The sequence below is a fragment of the Erpetoichthys calabaricus genome, chromosome 4, assembly GCF_900747795.2.
Source record: "Erpetoichthys calabaricus chromosome 4, fErpCal1.3, whole genome shotgun sequence".
Taxonomy (NCBI): Eukaryota; Metazoa; Chordata; class Cladistia; order Polypteriformes; family Polypteridae; genus Erpetoichthys; species Erpetoichthys calabaricus.
The window spans coordinates 266,798,088-266,813,235 of NC_041397.2; the positions used below are offsets into that span (position 1 = coordinate 266,798,088).

The 15,148-nt window shown below is 40.7% G+C and overlaps 1 protein-coding gene across 1 annotated transcript in view; it reads left to right on the forward strand.

The window, feature by feature from the left end:
- Positions 1–15,148, forward strand: part of wdr3 (WD repeat domain 3) — an 80,874-nt gene that overhangs the window by 22,386 nt on the left and 43,340 nt on the right. Inside the window, 8 exon segments of the mRNA XM_028800751.2 lie at positions 2,091–2,300; positions 2,749–2,867; positions 3,911–3,989; positions 10,404–10,499; positions 11,496–11,591; positions 12,142–12,243; positions 12,498–12,595; positions 14,368–14,466. Coding sequence (XP_028656584.1) covers positions 2,091–2,300; positions 2,749–2,867; positions 3,911–3,989; positions 10,404–10,499; positions 11,496–11,591; positions 12,142–12,243; positions 12,498–12,595; positions 14,368–14,466 — 899 coding nt within the window.

Consider the following 15,148-nt stretch of genomic DNA (forward strand, 5'->3'; position numbering starts at 1 on the left):
AGAACCCCCACCCCACCTGGTACTCCCTTCCTTATCACCACAAGGTGTCTGAAGGTGCAGCACGCATCCTGGCCAAGTCAGGCGTCAGAATAGCACACACACCCACGAACAATCTGTGCACAGTCCTCTTTAATGCTAAAAACAAGAAATCGAAAGCAGTTTATATAATTCCATGCAGTTTTTGCCCATCAGTATACATAGGACAAACATCAAAAAGAATCGCAACACGTATACAGGAACATCGCAACGCCGTCAGAAGAAAGGACTCACGATCACTGATCTATACGCATACTAAATCAACAGGACATACATTTAACTGGGACAATGTACAAGTAAGATTTAAGGCCAGTACCAAAAGTGCCAGAGAGCTGGCCGAATCTTGGCTATCACATGAGAACGCCATCAACAGACGTTTGGACATAAACCCAGCATATGCAAACTTAAAAAGAACATGTTCATAATAAAATCTTTACAACCAATAACCCCCCACCTCGCCAAACCCAACCCCGCCCTCGTAACTTTTGCAATATATTGCCTTTGATTCTTGTAGCTGTAAGCATTATCCTCTGATGAAGGCCCCTGGTAGAGGCTGAAAGCTCAGGAATAAAAACTACTTTATAATACGCGATTCATTTTCTCCCTTTGTGGATCTCCAGCTGCAAATATGCAAACCGTATCACAGACCTTCTCTTCCATAAATATATATATATATAATAGAGAGTAGGTTTAAATAGCTGGAATACTTGCCATTGCTCAGTATGGGGGCACCAACTTATTTCGGAATAAAACATAGCCCATGGTGTTCGCCTGTACAAATGGGTAATCTGTGTTCAGCAGTATTGCGTACTAGACAAAAGTTCACACATACATTCAGCTTTATGCAGATACATTTTTTCCATACAGTTTTTATTTTAGCCTCTCTTTTTTTATTTACTTACACATTTTAATTTTTCGTGCTGGTTTTAGTAGAAAGAGGGGACTTGAACGTGATTGTATATTCAACCAGGTCAGGTCAGGTTGGGGAGCATGCAATGGTACAGCATGTTGCTGCACCCACCACATGACAAAACAGCTTGGGATCCTGGTTGGCAATCCCCAAGTCAGACGCTCAGTCCTGTCCCACCCACCGGAAATGACCATCTATCTGCCACAGTCAGGTGTTACGTGGGTGTACCCTTGGCCTGGTCCAGCAACTCATGTCCTCGACAATGAGGTTCCTGCGAGCTGGATCAGCCACTGGGAATCGTGCCACATGGCCGTAGTGCTGTAACGGGTGCCCCTTCATAATGGAGGTAATGCGCCTTATTTGGGACTCCATGAGCAACTGCTCATTCAACACAAAAGTCACAATTCAAAAATGTATAATGACTTATTTTGCTATATATTTTAAGTTTTGTGCATATTTGCACCCCCAGCTAGATTGTTTGCTTAGAATCTATTGATTCTTAACTAAATGTGTTTTTTGTTGTTGCCGTTTTAGAAGAAGAATTGTGAATGGTTTATCTTACAACTCCTATGCCAAATGCAGGACTATACATTTTGTGCTGTAACTTGAAGTCTGTGTTTCTTTTCTACAACTCAAATACATTATACAGTATAGTAAATGTATTACTTTTTGTAAGTCACATTAGAAGGAGTTATCCTCTGAATGCAGAATAAATAATAACACTGTACTAATCATCACTGTCATCATTTGAGGTCAATTCATTTTAATTTGGCAGTAGCCTTTTAAAGCCATTATGCTTCCCCACAATGGGACTATGAAAAAACTTGAAAGTAGCTGTGGTGCAAGAACAGTGTTTTATAAAAGTGCAAATTTTTAGCTTAATAACAATGTTAATTGCAGAAATAAGGTACTTTACTTTGTCTTTTTTTTTTTTTTTTTTTTGGAATACAATTTAACATTTTAGTGTATATACTCTTATTGAAAAAAACGAAATATACAGCACAAAAATATAGTATGCTTTGTTGTTTTCCTTCCCTCTTCTCTATTGCTAAACAATAAGAATTACAATTAACAATGGGAGCTTAATGAACAGTTGCTTTGTAGATAGGCTTCATTCTTGTTTTTTTCTGCTCTGTCATGCCAGGTATTAATCCTACATGGCAAAAAATATGAAGTGACGCAATTGAGTCCCTCTCCTGATGGGATCCATTTGGCTGTTGGTTATGAGGATGGATCTATCTGCATTTTCAGCCTTCTCAATGGAGAAAGCAACATTACATTCAATGGGCACAAAACTGCTGTTACTGTCATCAGATATGATCATATAGGAGCGCGACTGGTTTCAGGATCAAAAGTAAGATTTTATATGGTGAATTTAGAATTGATCAACTTTTCATTGTTAAAAGTTACTGTTGACAGAAATATTACAACACTGCTTATTAAAATTAATGAAATTGCAATTTCCTGCTAATTAGCACCTGACATCCCCATGAGCAAATGTATAGTGTTTGCAAAAAGATTTTAATTGTTACTTATTTAATCCCAGTTTAATATTTCTGGACCTCTCGGATTAAAATGAGTTCATCTTTTTGACTTAACTACATCCACTGACAGAGGTCTTCATATTAATGTGTGTTACTTTTAAACTTCAAATCGTAATCTTTTTTTATGTATTTCATTGCTGGGTAGGTGAGATTTTGGAGTATAGAGAGCATATTTTACCATTCTTTAATTTAGCCATTCTACAGTATACAGTAATTTCACTTTTTGCAACTCATTTATTGTTATTTATTGTATTTCAGGATACAGATGTAATTGTTTGGGATGTAATAAATGAATGTGGATTGTATCGACTGAAGGGCCACAAGGATGTTATCACACAAGCTGTATTTTTGAAGTCAAAAAATTTGCTTGTAACCAGGTAACATTTCTGAAATAGTCTTATGAGTTTCTCGTACTGTTAAAAACTAGTAATTATTTGAAACCTACACTATCATTCAGAAGTTTTAGAACACCTCCGTTTTTTTAGTTTCTTCAAATTTAATCGGTTGAAATCCAATGAATAATCTAAAATGGTGAAAAGGTAAGTAGTAAACTGCCAGAGGTTTAAATTTAAAGTTTAGGTTAACAAAAACTGGAAAGAAAGGAAATTTCAGAATATTACAAATGGGCAGCCTTCAGGGAACAACTAATAGGTTACAACCCACAGATGTTCTGCAGCAATTAAAGTAAATTGAGCCTTGCAAGTTGAAGCAAACAGTTTGCACATGTGTCCCAGCTTCTTTTGATTACTTAAAAACCCTTTGTCTTAAAGCAGAGTTGTGAAATACTACTTGGACAATATTACACTGTAGAAAGTTGTAAATTCCAGTGGCAATGGCAAGAAAATGGCAACTAACAATTTAGGCTAAGCATTATTACTGCGGCCTTTATTCGCCGCGCTCAATTGAGGTCGCCCTTTTGAAGCTTGCCTTTTTGTACGTGCCCTTATTGAATAGAGCCGTACAAGACAGTATTACTGTCACAGAAAATTAAAGACACACAATACATGGCGGCAGCCCACGAAGAACAGTCAGCTCAGCAAGTAAACATCAACAAAAGAAAGGCTGAAAGAAAGAAAAATACGACCAACAAAAAGAATGTGGTCAAAGTCCCTTGCCATTTAATATAGACTGTTCCTACTAATGTTTATGCACTACTGTTCTAGCGCCCGTTATTGTAACGGGCTAAATGACTAGTATATAATATATTTTACATTTTGTATTTACTGCTGCATGGAATACATGTGAATGAATCTCTATATACTCGTGTCTTCCTGCCTTCCAATTTGTCTGCCGGTTTTATGGTGACGTACAAAATATATCCTACGTTCTTATCTCAGTATGAGATCAACAACATGTTTTGCATTGTAGTATTATGCTTATTTGGTCAAATTTAATATTATTTTTCTGTTTTCAATTATAGCTCAAAAGACACTTTTGTGAAGTGGTGGGATCTGGACTCACAACATTGTTTTAAGACCATGACAGGACATCGCAGTGAGGTAACATTCTTGATATCTATTTTCTTAATTGAATTTAAGTAAAAACCCCAGTCTCCAGTAAATTATAATTTAATATTTATCAACCTGTTGCAATACATTTTTTTAAATTTGATGAATCAATAATTGCAAAAAAATCCAGAAAAATGGTCACAGAGCCTTCGATCGTCTTACACAAGGCTCTTCTCACTTGATTTTGTACATCAGTCTTTGCTCATTAATGGTCTCCTAATTGGGGCTGGTACAAGTTCAGTGTTTTAATTTAATGAGAACAGCTGTATATTTGCTATATATTAACTTACGGTTAGGACATTGGCCATGTGAGACAATTACTGATACACACACGCACGCTGCAAGCTTGAGTGCGTCATTCACTTTAGTTTTCTTTTGTGCTGAGGACTTGGACTTCCTTCCACTGTTGAACAGCATATTTAGTGATTCTAACTTGGAACAGATGTATATTATTAACATAGCTAATTGTGTGCTATGGCAGTCCAGCCATAAACAAACCTCCTATGATGAAAAACAATTTTGGACGGCGTTTTCCCTTGCCCGGACGCGGGTCACCGGGGCCCCACTCTGGAGCCAGGCCTGGAGGTGGGGCTCGATGGCGAGCGCCTGGTGGCCGGGCCTGCACCCATGGGGCTCGGCCGGGCACAGCCCGAAGAAGCAACGTGGGTCCCCCTTCCCATGGGCTCACCACCTATGGGAGGGGCCAAGGAGGTCGGGTGCAGTGTGAGTTGGGTGGTGGCCGAAGGCGGGGACCTTGGCGGTCCGATCCTAGGCAACAGAAGCTGGCTCTTCGGACGTGGAATGTCACCTCTCTGAAGGGGAAGGAGCCTGAGCTAGTGCGCGAAGTTGAGAGGTTCCGGCTAGATATAGTCGGACTCACCTCGACGCACAGCTTGGACTCTGGAACCAATCTCCTTGAGAGGGGCTGGACTCTGTACCACTCTGGAGTTGCCCCCGGTGAGTGGCGCCGGTATACTTATGGGTATACTTATTGCCCCCAGACTTGGAGCCTGTACATTGGGGTTTACCCCGGTGGACGAGAGGGTAGCCTCCCTTCGCCTTCGGGTGGAGGGACGGGTCCTAACTGTTGTTTGTGCGTATGCACCGAACAGCAGTTCGGAGTACCCACCCTTTTTGGAGTCCCTGGAGGGGGTGCTAGAGGGCATAACTTCTGGGGACTCCCTAGTTCTGCTGGGAGACTTCAATGCTCACGTGGGCAATGACAGTGAGACCTGGAAGGGCGTGATTGGGAGGAGTGGCCCCCCCGATCTGAACCCAAGCGGGTTATTGGACTTCTGTGCTCGTCACGGATTGTCCATAACGAACACCATGTTCAAGCACAGGGGTGTTCATATGTGCACTTGGCACCAGGACACCCAAGGCCTCAGTTCGATGATCGACTTTGTGGTCGTGTCGTCGGACTTGCGGCCACATGTCTTGGACACTCGGGTGAAGAGAGGGGCGGAGCTGTCAACTGATCACCACCTGGTGGTGAGTTGGCTTCGATGGTGGGGGAGGATGCCGGTCAGGCGTGGTAGGCCCAAACGTGTTGTGAGGGTCTGCTGGGAACGTCTGGCAGAGCCCCCTGTCAGAAGTAGCTTCAACTCCCACCTCCGGCAGAACTTCGACCACATCCCGAGGGAGGTGGGGGACATTGAGTCCGAATGGGCCATGTTCCGTGCCTCTATTGTTGAGGCGGCTGACCGGAGCTGTGGCCGTAAGGTGGTCGGTGCCTGTCGTGGCGGCAATCCCCGAACCCGTTGGTGGACACCGGTGGTGAAGGATGCCGTCAAGCTGAAGAAGGAGTCCTACAGGACCCTTTTGTCCTGTGGGACCCTGGAGGCATCTGATAGGTACCGGCAGGCCAAGCGGAATGCGGCTTTGGTGGTTGCTGAGGCAAAAACTCGGGCGTGGGAGGAGTTTGGGGAGGCCATGGAGAACGACTTTCGGACGGCTTCGAGGAGATTCTGGTCCACCATCCGGCGTCTCAGGAAGGGGAAGCAGTGCAGTGTCAACACTGTATATGGTGGGGATGGTGCACTGCTGACCTCGACTCGGGACGTTGTGGGTCGGTGGGGGGAGTACTTCGAAGACCTCCTCAATCCCATTAACATGCCTTCCAATGAGGAAGCAGAGCCTGGGGACTCAGAGGTGGGCTCCCCCATCTCTGGGACTGAGGTCACCGAGGTGGTCAAAAAACTCCTTGGTGGCAGGGCCCCGGGGGTGGATGAGATACGCCCGGAGTTCCTCAAGGCTCTGGATGTTGTAGGACTGTCTTGGTTGACACGCCTCTGCAACATCGCATGGACATGAGGGACAGTGCCTCTGGATTGGCAGACCGGGGTGGTGGTCCCCGTCTTTAAGAAGGGTGATCGGAGGGTGTGTTCCAACTACAGAGGGATCACACTCCAGGGCCTCCCTGGAAAAGTCTATTCAGGGGTCCTGGAGAGGAGGGTCCGTCGGATAGTCGAGCCTCGGATTCAGGAGGAACAGTGTGGTTTTCGTCCTGGTCGCAGAACAGTGGACCAGCTCTATACCCTTAGCAGGGTCCTGGAGGGTGCATGGGAGTTTGCCCAACCAGTCTACATGTGTTTTGTGGACTTGGAAAAGGCATTCGACCGTGTCCCTCGGGGAATCCTGTGGGGGGTACTCCGAGAGTATGGGGTACCGGCCCCATAAGGGCTGTTCGGTCCCTGTACGATCGGTGCCAGAGCTTGGTCCGCATTGCCGGCAGTAAGTCGAACCCGTTTCCAGTGAGAGTTGGACTCCGCCAGGGCTGCCCTTTGTCACCGATTCTGTTCATAACTTTTATGGACAGAATTTCTAGGCGCAGCCAGGGCGTTGAGGGGGTCCGGTTTGATGGGCTCAGGATTGGGTCACTGCTTTTTGCAGATGATGTTGTCCTGTTTGCTTCATCAGGCTGTGATCTTCAGCTCTCTCTGGATCGGTTCGCAGCCGAGTGTGAAGCGGCTGGGATGAGAATCAGCACCTCCAAATCCGAGACCATGGTCCTCAGCCGGAAAAGGGTGGAGTGCCCTGTCAGGGTTGGGAGCGAGATCCTGCCCCAAGTGGAGGAGTTCAAGTATCTCGGGGTCTTGTTCACGAGTGAGGGAAGAATGGAGCGTGAGATCGACAGGCGGATCAGTGCGGCATCCGCAGTAATGCGGGCGCTGCATCGGTCTGTCGTGGTGAAAAAGGACCTGAGCCGCAAGGCGAAGCTCTCAATTTACCAGTCAATCTATGTTCCTACCCTCACCTATGGTCATGAACTATGGGTAGTGACCGAAAGAACGAGATCGCGAATACAAGCGGCTGAAATGAGTTTCCTCCGCAGGGTGTCTGGGCTTTCCCTTAAAGATAGGGTGAGAAGCTCAGTCATCCGGGAGGGGCTCAGAGTAGAGCCGCTGCTCCTCCACATCGAGAGGAGTCAGATGAGGTGGCTCGGGCATCTGATCAGGATGCCTCCCTGGTGAGATGTTCCGGGCACGTCTAACTGGGAGGAGGCCCCGGGGAAGACCCAGGACACGCTGGAGGGACTATGTCTCTCGACTGGCCTGGGAACGCCTTGGGATTCTCCCGGAAGAGCTAGAAGTGGCCGGGGAGAGGGAAGTCTGGGCATCTCTGCTCAAGCTGCTGCCCCCGCGACCTGACCTTGGATAAGCGGGAGACAATGGATGGATGGATGGATGGATGGCAGTCCAGCCAAGACTGCTTTCTGTATTTATTTGGTTCATCCAAACCCTCATGGGGGGGGGGGGAGGTGGAATGAATGGAATTTGTCTTGGTTATTTAGTGGTAATGTAGTTTTATCAACTTGATTGTACAGACCTGGAGTCCAACCTGTTATGTACATCCACAATGGTACATGGGAGGCTGATTTTTATAAAATTCTGTATGTGTACACTGGAAACATTTAGGGTATGAACTAAATGACACTTATCTGTGCTTATGACATATTACAAAAATAGTCGAAGTAATTTCAAGTACCCAGCATTCTTCTTTCACTTTATACTTTTTCAGCACACATACAGTACACCAAGATATGTATAGAGAGAATATTTTTTATTTCAAGCATGCTTGGTTAATTTGTTAAGGTAATTTTATTATACTGGCAAACTCTTGTGCAATTTTACTTTGGAGTGTTATCTGTTTAAAATCAGATAAAGTGTCCCAACTTTTTAAACTCTACTTTCATAATATAGTAGTTTTATGTGCTATGCTTAAGGTTTGCTAATTGATTTAATCAGTTTACTTATCTGGGGTTTAACTTTGAAAATTCTGTTGCAAATAGTATGAAAAGTGTTACAGCATGATTTAAAACATTTGAAAGCTCTTTTACAAAGTGGTTTTTCTCCCTTGATGTTCTGCAGATGCGAATGTGGTCTTGGGATATTTTTGCAGATTATATGGATTTGATACATGACTTTGGCCCACTATTGTTTATGCCTTTGAACCCACATTGAAATTCAGAGCTTCTCACAGTTTTTAAGTAGATGCAGGCATATACATAGATTGCCAATTACTGTCATTGTAGGAATTGTGTCTGTTATTTAAAAATCTTTCATGGTTTAACTAATTAAAATCCTGTTGCATTTTCTTTTTTTTGATACTTTTAACATTTTGTGGAATCAGTTCAGAAATAAATAAAAATGTCAGATTCTTGCTTGCTTTAGAAGAGCAAAGGTGAGATCAGCTCTGAGTCACAATCATTTTTAACTTGTAGTGTCGTATATTTTTATGAAGAAGCCTGAAATGGCAGCGAGATTAATTGCACTGTAATGTAGCACTGTGCCTACCTCCAATAAAGGGTACAGCAACAGTTTTGCTTTCAGTTATTCATCCATATTTTAACCAACTTACCAAACTGATGATTGCATAAAGCTGGTTCCTTCCCTGGCTGAACTGCAGCAGACTTGTAGCAAGAACCAGTTGTAGAAAGTAAAAATCTCTAGCCGTGGTTGTATGTTGGTTATATGCAGAAGCATTCTTTTAATGCTTCACAATTTTTATTTTTTTTTTAAGGAGAAGCATGGTGTAACCGTTCAAAGAGCTTCTAAAATTTTATAAAAATAGTGCTACTGCAGATCTGCAGCAGAAGATGCATTGAGCAAAAAATCCAAATTGCCATCAATTTAAACTCTACTTCTGTATTCCAGTAGGAAGCCAGCTTTAAATTTCGATTCCAGCTACCTTACTGTCACACACCTTTCTCTCCATTCCCACGAACTCTCAGCCAATCTTTATTTTATATATCAACTTTTAAAGGGCACATGTTCAGTAAGTTCTTAGTTCAAGTGTAACTTTCATTTTGATTATAAGATAAATCATTGGACAAAGCAATGTCTATAACATAACTGTCCGCCACAAAAATAAATTGCATTAGTGTGCATCTTGAAACCTGTATTGGCTGAAAGGGAATTGCATTGAGATGTGCACAAAGTGGTACTTTTTCACTTCTGCTTGATTAGCTGGATATAAAGCTCTTAAATTGAACAAGATGTGGTACGTGGCTGGGTGTCAGACCTGGCCGGGACGCCTGGAAGGACTGGGTCGTGGCATATTTATCCTCCGGGCCACGAGGGGGCAACCCCCCTGGAATAGAAGAGGCCTACGGAAGGGGAGCAGGGAGGCTCAAGACCGTTGGGGCCTCTGGTCACCGCCAGGGGGCGCCCCGACCCTCATGGAGCCCGGGACTTATTCACTTCTGCCACACTCATGGAAGACGATCCTTCCAGGGTCACCCGGAGTGCTTCCGGGTGCTCTCCTGATGCTTCCGCCACATCAGGACGTGACGTCAGGTAGAGCACCTGGAGCTCATCCGGGTGAGGATAAAGGAGGCCGCCTCCCTTCTGTCAGTGAGCTGGAGTCGGGAGCAGGAGCAGGACGAAGCTCCTGGAGAGAGAGGACCCAGGAGAAGGGAGACTGGGGCTAGAAGCACATTGTGAGTTTTGTGGGACTGAGTTGTGTTGTGTGGAGAAGAAAATAAAGCATGGAATTGATAAAGATGTGGTGTTGGTCTGATGGTGTCCGGGCAAATATCACAAAAACAAAAATAAGTATGTCACTGATGCTTATAGTTTTCTTGTTTTTTAAAAAGATGTGGGTGTTTTTGTTTCCCCTACACTCACAAATAACTGTTTTTGACAGTTGAGTAGTGTCACCCCTAGTTATACTTCTAGAAGCCTGTGTATGTCAAACCTACAGTCGTCAGCTCTGAAAACCTGTTGTTTTCCTCTGTGTTTTCTGAATTAAAATATCACTTTTGTTGGCTTCACCTGGTTATGCCCTCTCTGTGTGACTCCCTCTAGCACAGATTCAGCTTTCACATGATTTGAGGCAAATGGAATTAACTGTGACTTGAGAGTATTTTGAAGCAGTTGTAATGAGCTCCTTCTTTGTATACAGGTGTGGGGACTAGCACTGGTCAATGATGAAAGGAGAATTATAACGGGATCAGCAGACAGTGAACTAAGAGCTTGGGACATTACTTATTTAAATGAGGTAAAAAAATGACATCAAGTGCCAAGTGCACGTATGTACAAAACATCTCTCTTTGTTGTGTTCTTTTGTATTCTACTTTTAATACATATTTATATTTCCTATTATTTGATGTCTTAAAGTATTTCTTTTCACTTTTTTAAGTTGCATCTCCTAGAGATAGCTCTAGAAAAGTGCCTCTGTTGAATTAAAAATTAAAATTTATTCTGATCACTACAGTGTGTTTGAAAACTATAAAAATATTAAAATAGAAACTGCTGGAAACTGCAAAGAAAGAAGCAGTATTTCAGTCTATAGAGAAAAGTTCTGAGATACATACTGTATGGACTACCTGATTAAGTATAAGATGAAAAGTAGCCTATAGTAAAGCATATGTTTACATTTTAATAAAGAAAAAAATTCCATATATGCAGTATATGTTTTGAGTTTATAAACAGGTGTTTATAGAACAAATACCAGCTATAGGATAGTAACATGTTGCAGTACAGAAGTGTATGCAACATCACATTTACACCAAATTTGTTCCATGTTAACCTTTTGTATGCATTATTCATACAACCTGCAGTAATGACTATTGCTAATGTACTACAGAGTATAAACCTAAAACTCTAACCTATTGATTTATGTTGCATTATCATTTTGAAAAATAATAAGATATCTATGGTCGGCTAGTTTTTGGACTTTATAAATAAACTTAAGTATTTACTCTATCTCTGGTTATGATGCTCTTTTGCTGTGTATAACCTGAAGCCACTACTGAATCATTTGTATTCTCTGGCTGTCTGACTTTTGCATATTTTATCAAATCGATCATTAAAATGTACGCCATTTTAAATATTAAAGGCTGATAAGCTGGAGAGAGTTCCATTTTGCTCATTTTGTAACTTTACATTTTTTTGTGCTTTCATAAAGCTCTTTGATGTACACATAACATATGAAAAGCTGCTGTGTAAGTAAGTGTTGTTGGGTGACTAGTTAGTTATTTGTAATACCTCTCAGGCCAAAGAAACCGGAGAACCAAATACAAAGAAGCTTAGAGGGCTTCATGAAGAGATGATGGAGCAAGAGGGTGAAAACGATGAAAGAACAGAAGAGGTATTTTTATTTTTCATTGTTTTCATATATATTGATTCAAACTATACATATTAATTAATCAGAGTTTGTGTTACATTCAACCATTCATACTGGTCACAGTGCATTATAGAACAAAGAAAACTGCTTTACATAAGGAGCAATATACATAGGCTAAATGTGTCATTTGAAGTGCAAAGAAAATTATTAAAAGAACAAATGGATAGGAAGAAAGCAGTACCTTTCTGTATTGAGTTTAATAATTTCTTTTATTATTCTCACCCTTTATTTATTTCACACATACAACCCAAGAAATTCCTTGGTTAAACATTTCCGGAATTCACTGTGATTTGCATGTGCAATAATTATTTTGGAAAGATTTTGAAATTTTTATTATAGTATATTTTGATATTTAAGGAAATACTACAAAGGATTTTGTTCTGGATGTAATTCTGATTATTTGAGAAGTGCAGCCCAGAATTTTCAAACCTAAACTTAAATAGTATTGTTTTATTGTAGTCATACTTGTTAATTTGAGTTAATTTAACATTAAATGACTTGATGTTTCTTTCAGAGCCTAGTAAGCTGCCAAAAAGTTGGATCTATTCTTCGAGAAGGAAGGGATAGAGTTGTGTCACTGGCCACAGATTCAAAGTTAAAAATTTTAGCCTGTCATGTGAGTTTTTATTTTGCTTTGTAGTTTGCATGTATTTATATTTTAGAATGTGTATACAATATGATTTATATATTCCTAATTTGCTTAAAAATACTTTGGTTAATTATTTGATAATGTTGGATAAATACAGTTTATAGCTGTTAAATTAGTCATATGTGTAACAGAGAATGTTAGTTTGTTTGTGGCTAAAGTGTTTCACAGCATGCCATTCTTGGTTCTCAAGAAAATAAAGTGTTTTTGTTTGACTTGTACAGGGAACTGATTCAGTCCTTGAAATATTCAACATTCTCTCAGACACTGAAATTAGTTTAGTGATGGAGAAAAAGCTAAAAAAAGCCAAGAAAAGGGCAAAGTAAGTAGTGTTTTTTTGTTTTACTTTGTAAGTAGCCATTAAATTGTTTCAACCAATCAAAATATTAACAAGTGCAACTGAACAGGTTTAACAGGAAGTAAATGCAGGTAGTGTGAACTAGTGGCTAAAGCACTGAAATGTAAACCATAAGGACCTGATCAAGCATACTCTGCCAGTGACCCAGTTGTAGGAAAATGTTTCTATCTGTTGATCTATCACTCACCAGTACCCTGTTTATCCAATGCAGGTTCACTGGCCTGAAAAACAGAGGCAACTGTATTGTTCGCTTAACATAAGTGCTTGTCTTTCTGTAAAAGCATCTATGATCTATTGTAGCAAAGCATATGTATATTCTCCGCAAATTACAGACATCTTAATTTTGGGAGTGACTTTTTCTTTTCATCTGACTTTACGTAGATCACTGTATTTGTTAGTTTAGACAGGAAAGTGGTAAATATTTGGTACATCAGCACAACGTAACGTTAGCAGTCAGTTTAATACAGTTGCTTTATATGTAGTATTTAGTTATGTAAAAGGAACCAACAATAGAAACATAATTCATCAAAAGCAGGGGAAATCTATACTAGTTCTATTTATACTTATAGGTATTTTTAAGCCTACCTTTGCATCAGTAATTTTATTTTTTCCAGAATGGCCATATGTATATCAGAGTTTTTTAATTAAACACTTTAATCATAGTTCAAGATGAAATATTCTCTTTTATGTATAAGCAGATTATGACATTTGTTTGACACAGTAGAATAGTGGTACTGCTCATTGGTCATTGACCATGAGGAATTTGTGTTTTCTCCCCTTGTCTATGTAGGTTTTTTCGTGTAATACAGTTTTTCACTCACTTCCCCAAAGATACACAGGTTAGGTTAATTGGTCAATCAAAATTCACCGTGTGTGCATGAGTGGACCCTGTAACAAACTGCTGCCCTGTCTATGGCTATTCCCTGCCTTGTACCCAGTACTGCCAGTGCAGGCTGCAGCTCCCTGCAACCCAGAGTTGGACTAAGCAGGTTTAAAAATATTGTGTTTTGTTACTTATGACATTTTTATCTGTTGTTTTATATACATTTACAGATAATTAGTAAACCTTGAATCTTGTAAGCAAATTTAATTGGGAGTCAGGCAAAGTGACATGATGCAAAGAATTAATAATGCGTAATATGACACCAGATTAATGTTTTATATTTAGAGGCATACACAGCATATACAATCAAAAATGTTTTTCATATGAGTTTTCCCCATGAGCAAGTTAAGGTATTCTTCAATAAAAATACACGTCTCATCTTGGTGACTCAAATGTTTAATACACAGTAGATACAGCAGCCACTTCTGATATATAGTAGAATGGGTTATGGTGATATTTCAGTAGGCCTTTAAACAATGTATCAATAAACAGTAGAAGATCTGAAAAAAAGGCAAGTAGAGTAACTTTTGCTAAGCTGCTAAACTTCAAGCAATCGTATTCTTCTGTTTCATACACAATCACTGATGTGAAGGTTTTGTGACCAGCACAAAGCAGTGATAATCAGCTGCACTAGCCATGATATCTCAAATTATTATTATTTTTTTTTGTGCTGACTTATATTCTGCGATCAATGCAGTAATAAGCATACAGTGTAATGTAAGAATTAATGCATGCATTTTTAAAGTTACTGTATTATGGAATAAAATGGGAAGAGAGGTGTTTGTTCCTGTGATACATATACTGGTGATTTATTAGTTGCAGTAATTTTAATTTATACATCATGTTCTTCTAGAAAGATCGCTGAAAATGGAGCAGAAGAGCCATTGGTAGAGAGGACGCTGCAGGATGAGTTACACAGAATTTCAAATATCAAGGCTTCTGCCAAAATCAGGTCAGAGAAAATGTATACTCTATTAAAACATATCAAAGTTTTCATACTGCAAACATACAAACTATTTATTAAAAACATGTACTACATTTTGTTTGCATTTCTTTTATCAATTTGTTTGACCATAAGAACTGCTGTGAAGAGTTCTAGTCATTCAAGCCAGCATGACATGTCAGTCTTTATTTGCCTAACTCATTTGGGGGGCATGGGGCTACTTTATTTAAGTTTTGAAGGATCTCAAGTCAACTTTACTACCACTCTCTTGTAACGTATTTCATAGATTTGTAATTCCCTGTTGGAAAACACATTTTAAAGTAACACTTGGGATCTGCAATGCTCATTCCCTTCATAATTTCGATAATTATAATAATAATAGCCTAAATTTCATATAATGCTTTTTTGTAACCTGCCTATTCAAGTAAAGGCCTATGGGGAACCTAAGCATATCCACTTCAGCTTTAGTGTTTAACATAGGTATATTTGAGACAGCAATCAGTCCACTACTGAATTTGTATGATCCAGGTTCACAGAAGAGCACAGTGGTGGCTTTGAGGCTAGGGAACTGTGGTGGTATGCAGAAGGTTGCTGGTTTGAATCCTGGTTACTACCAGGAGATCCTACTCTCCTGGGCCCTTAAGCAAGGCCCTTAACCTGCAGTTGCTCCAGTGGTGCTGTACAATGGCTA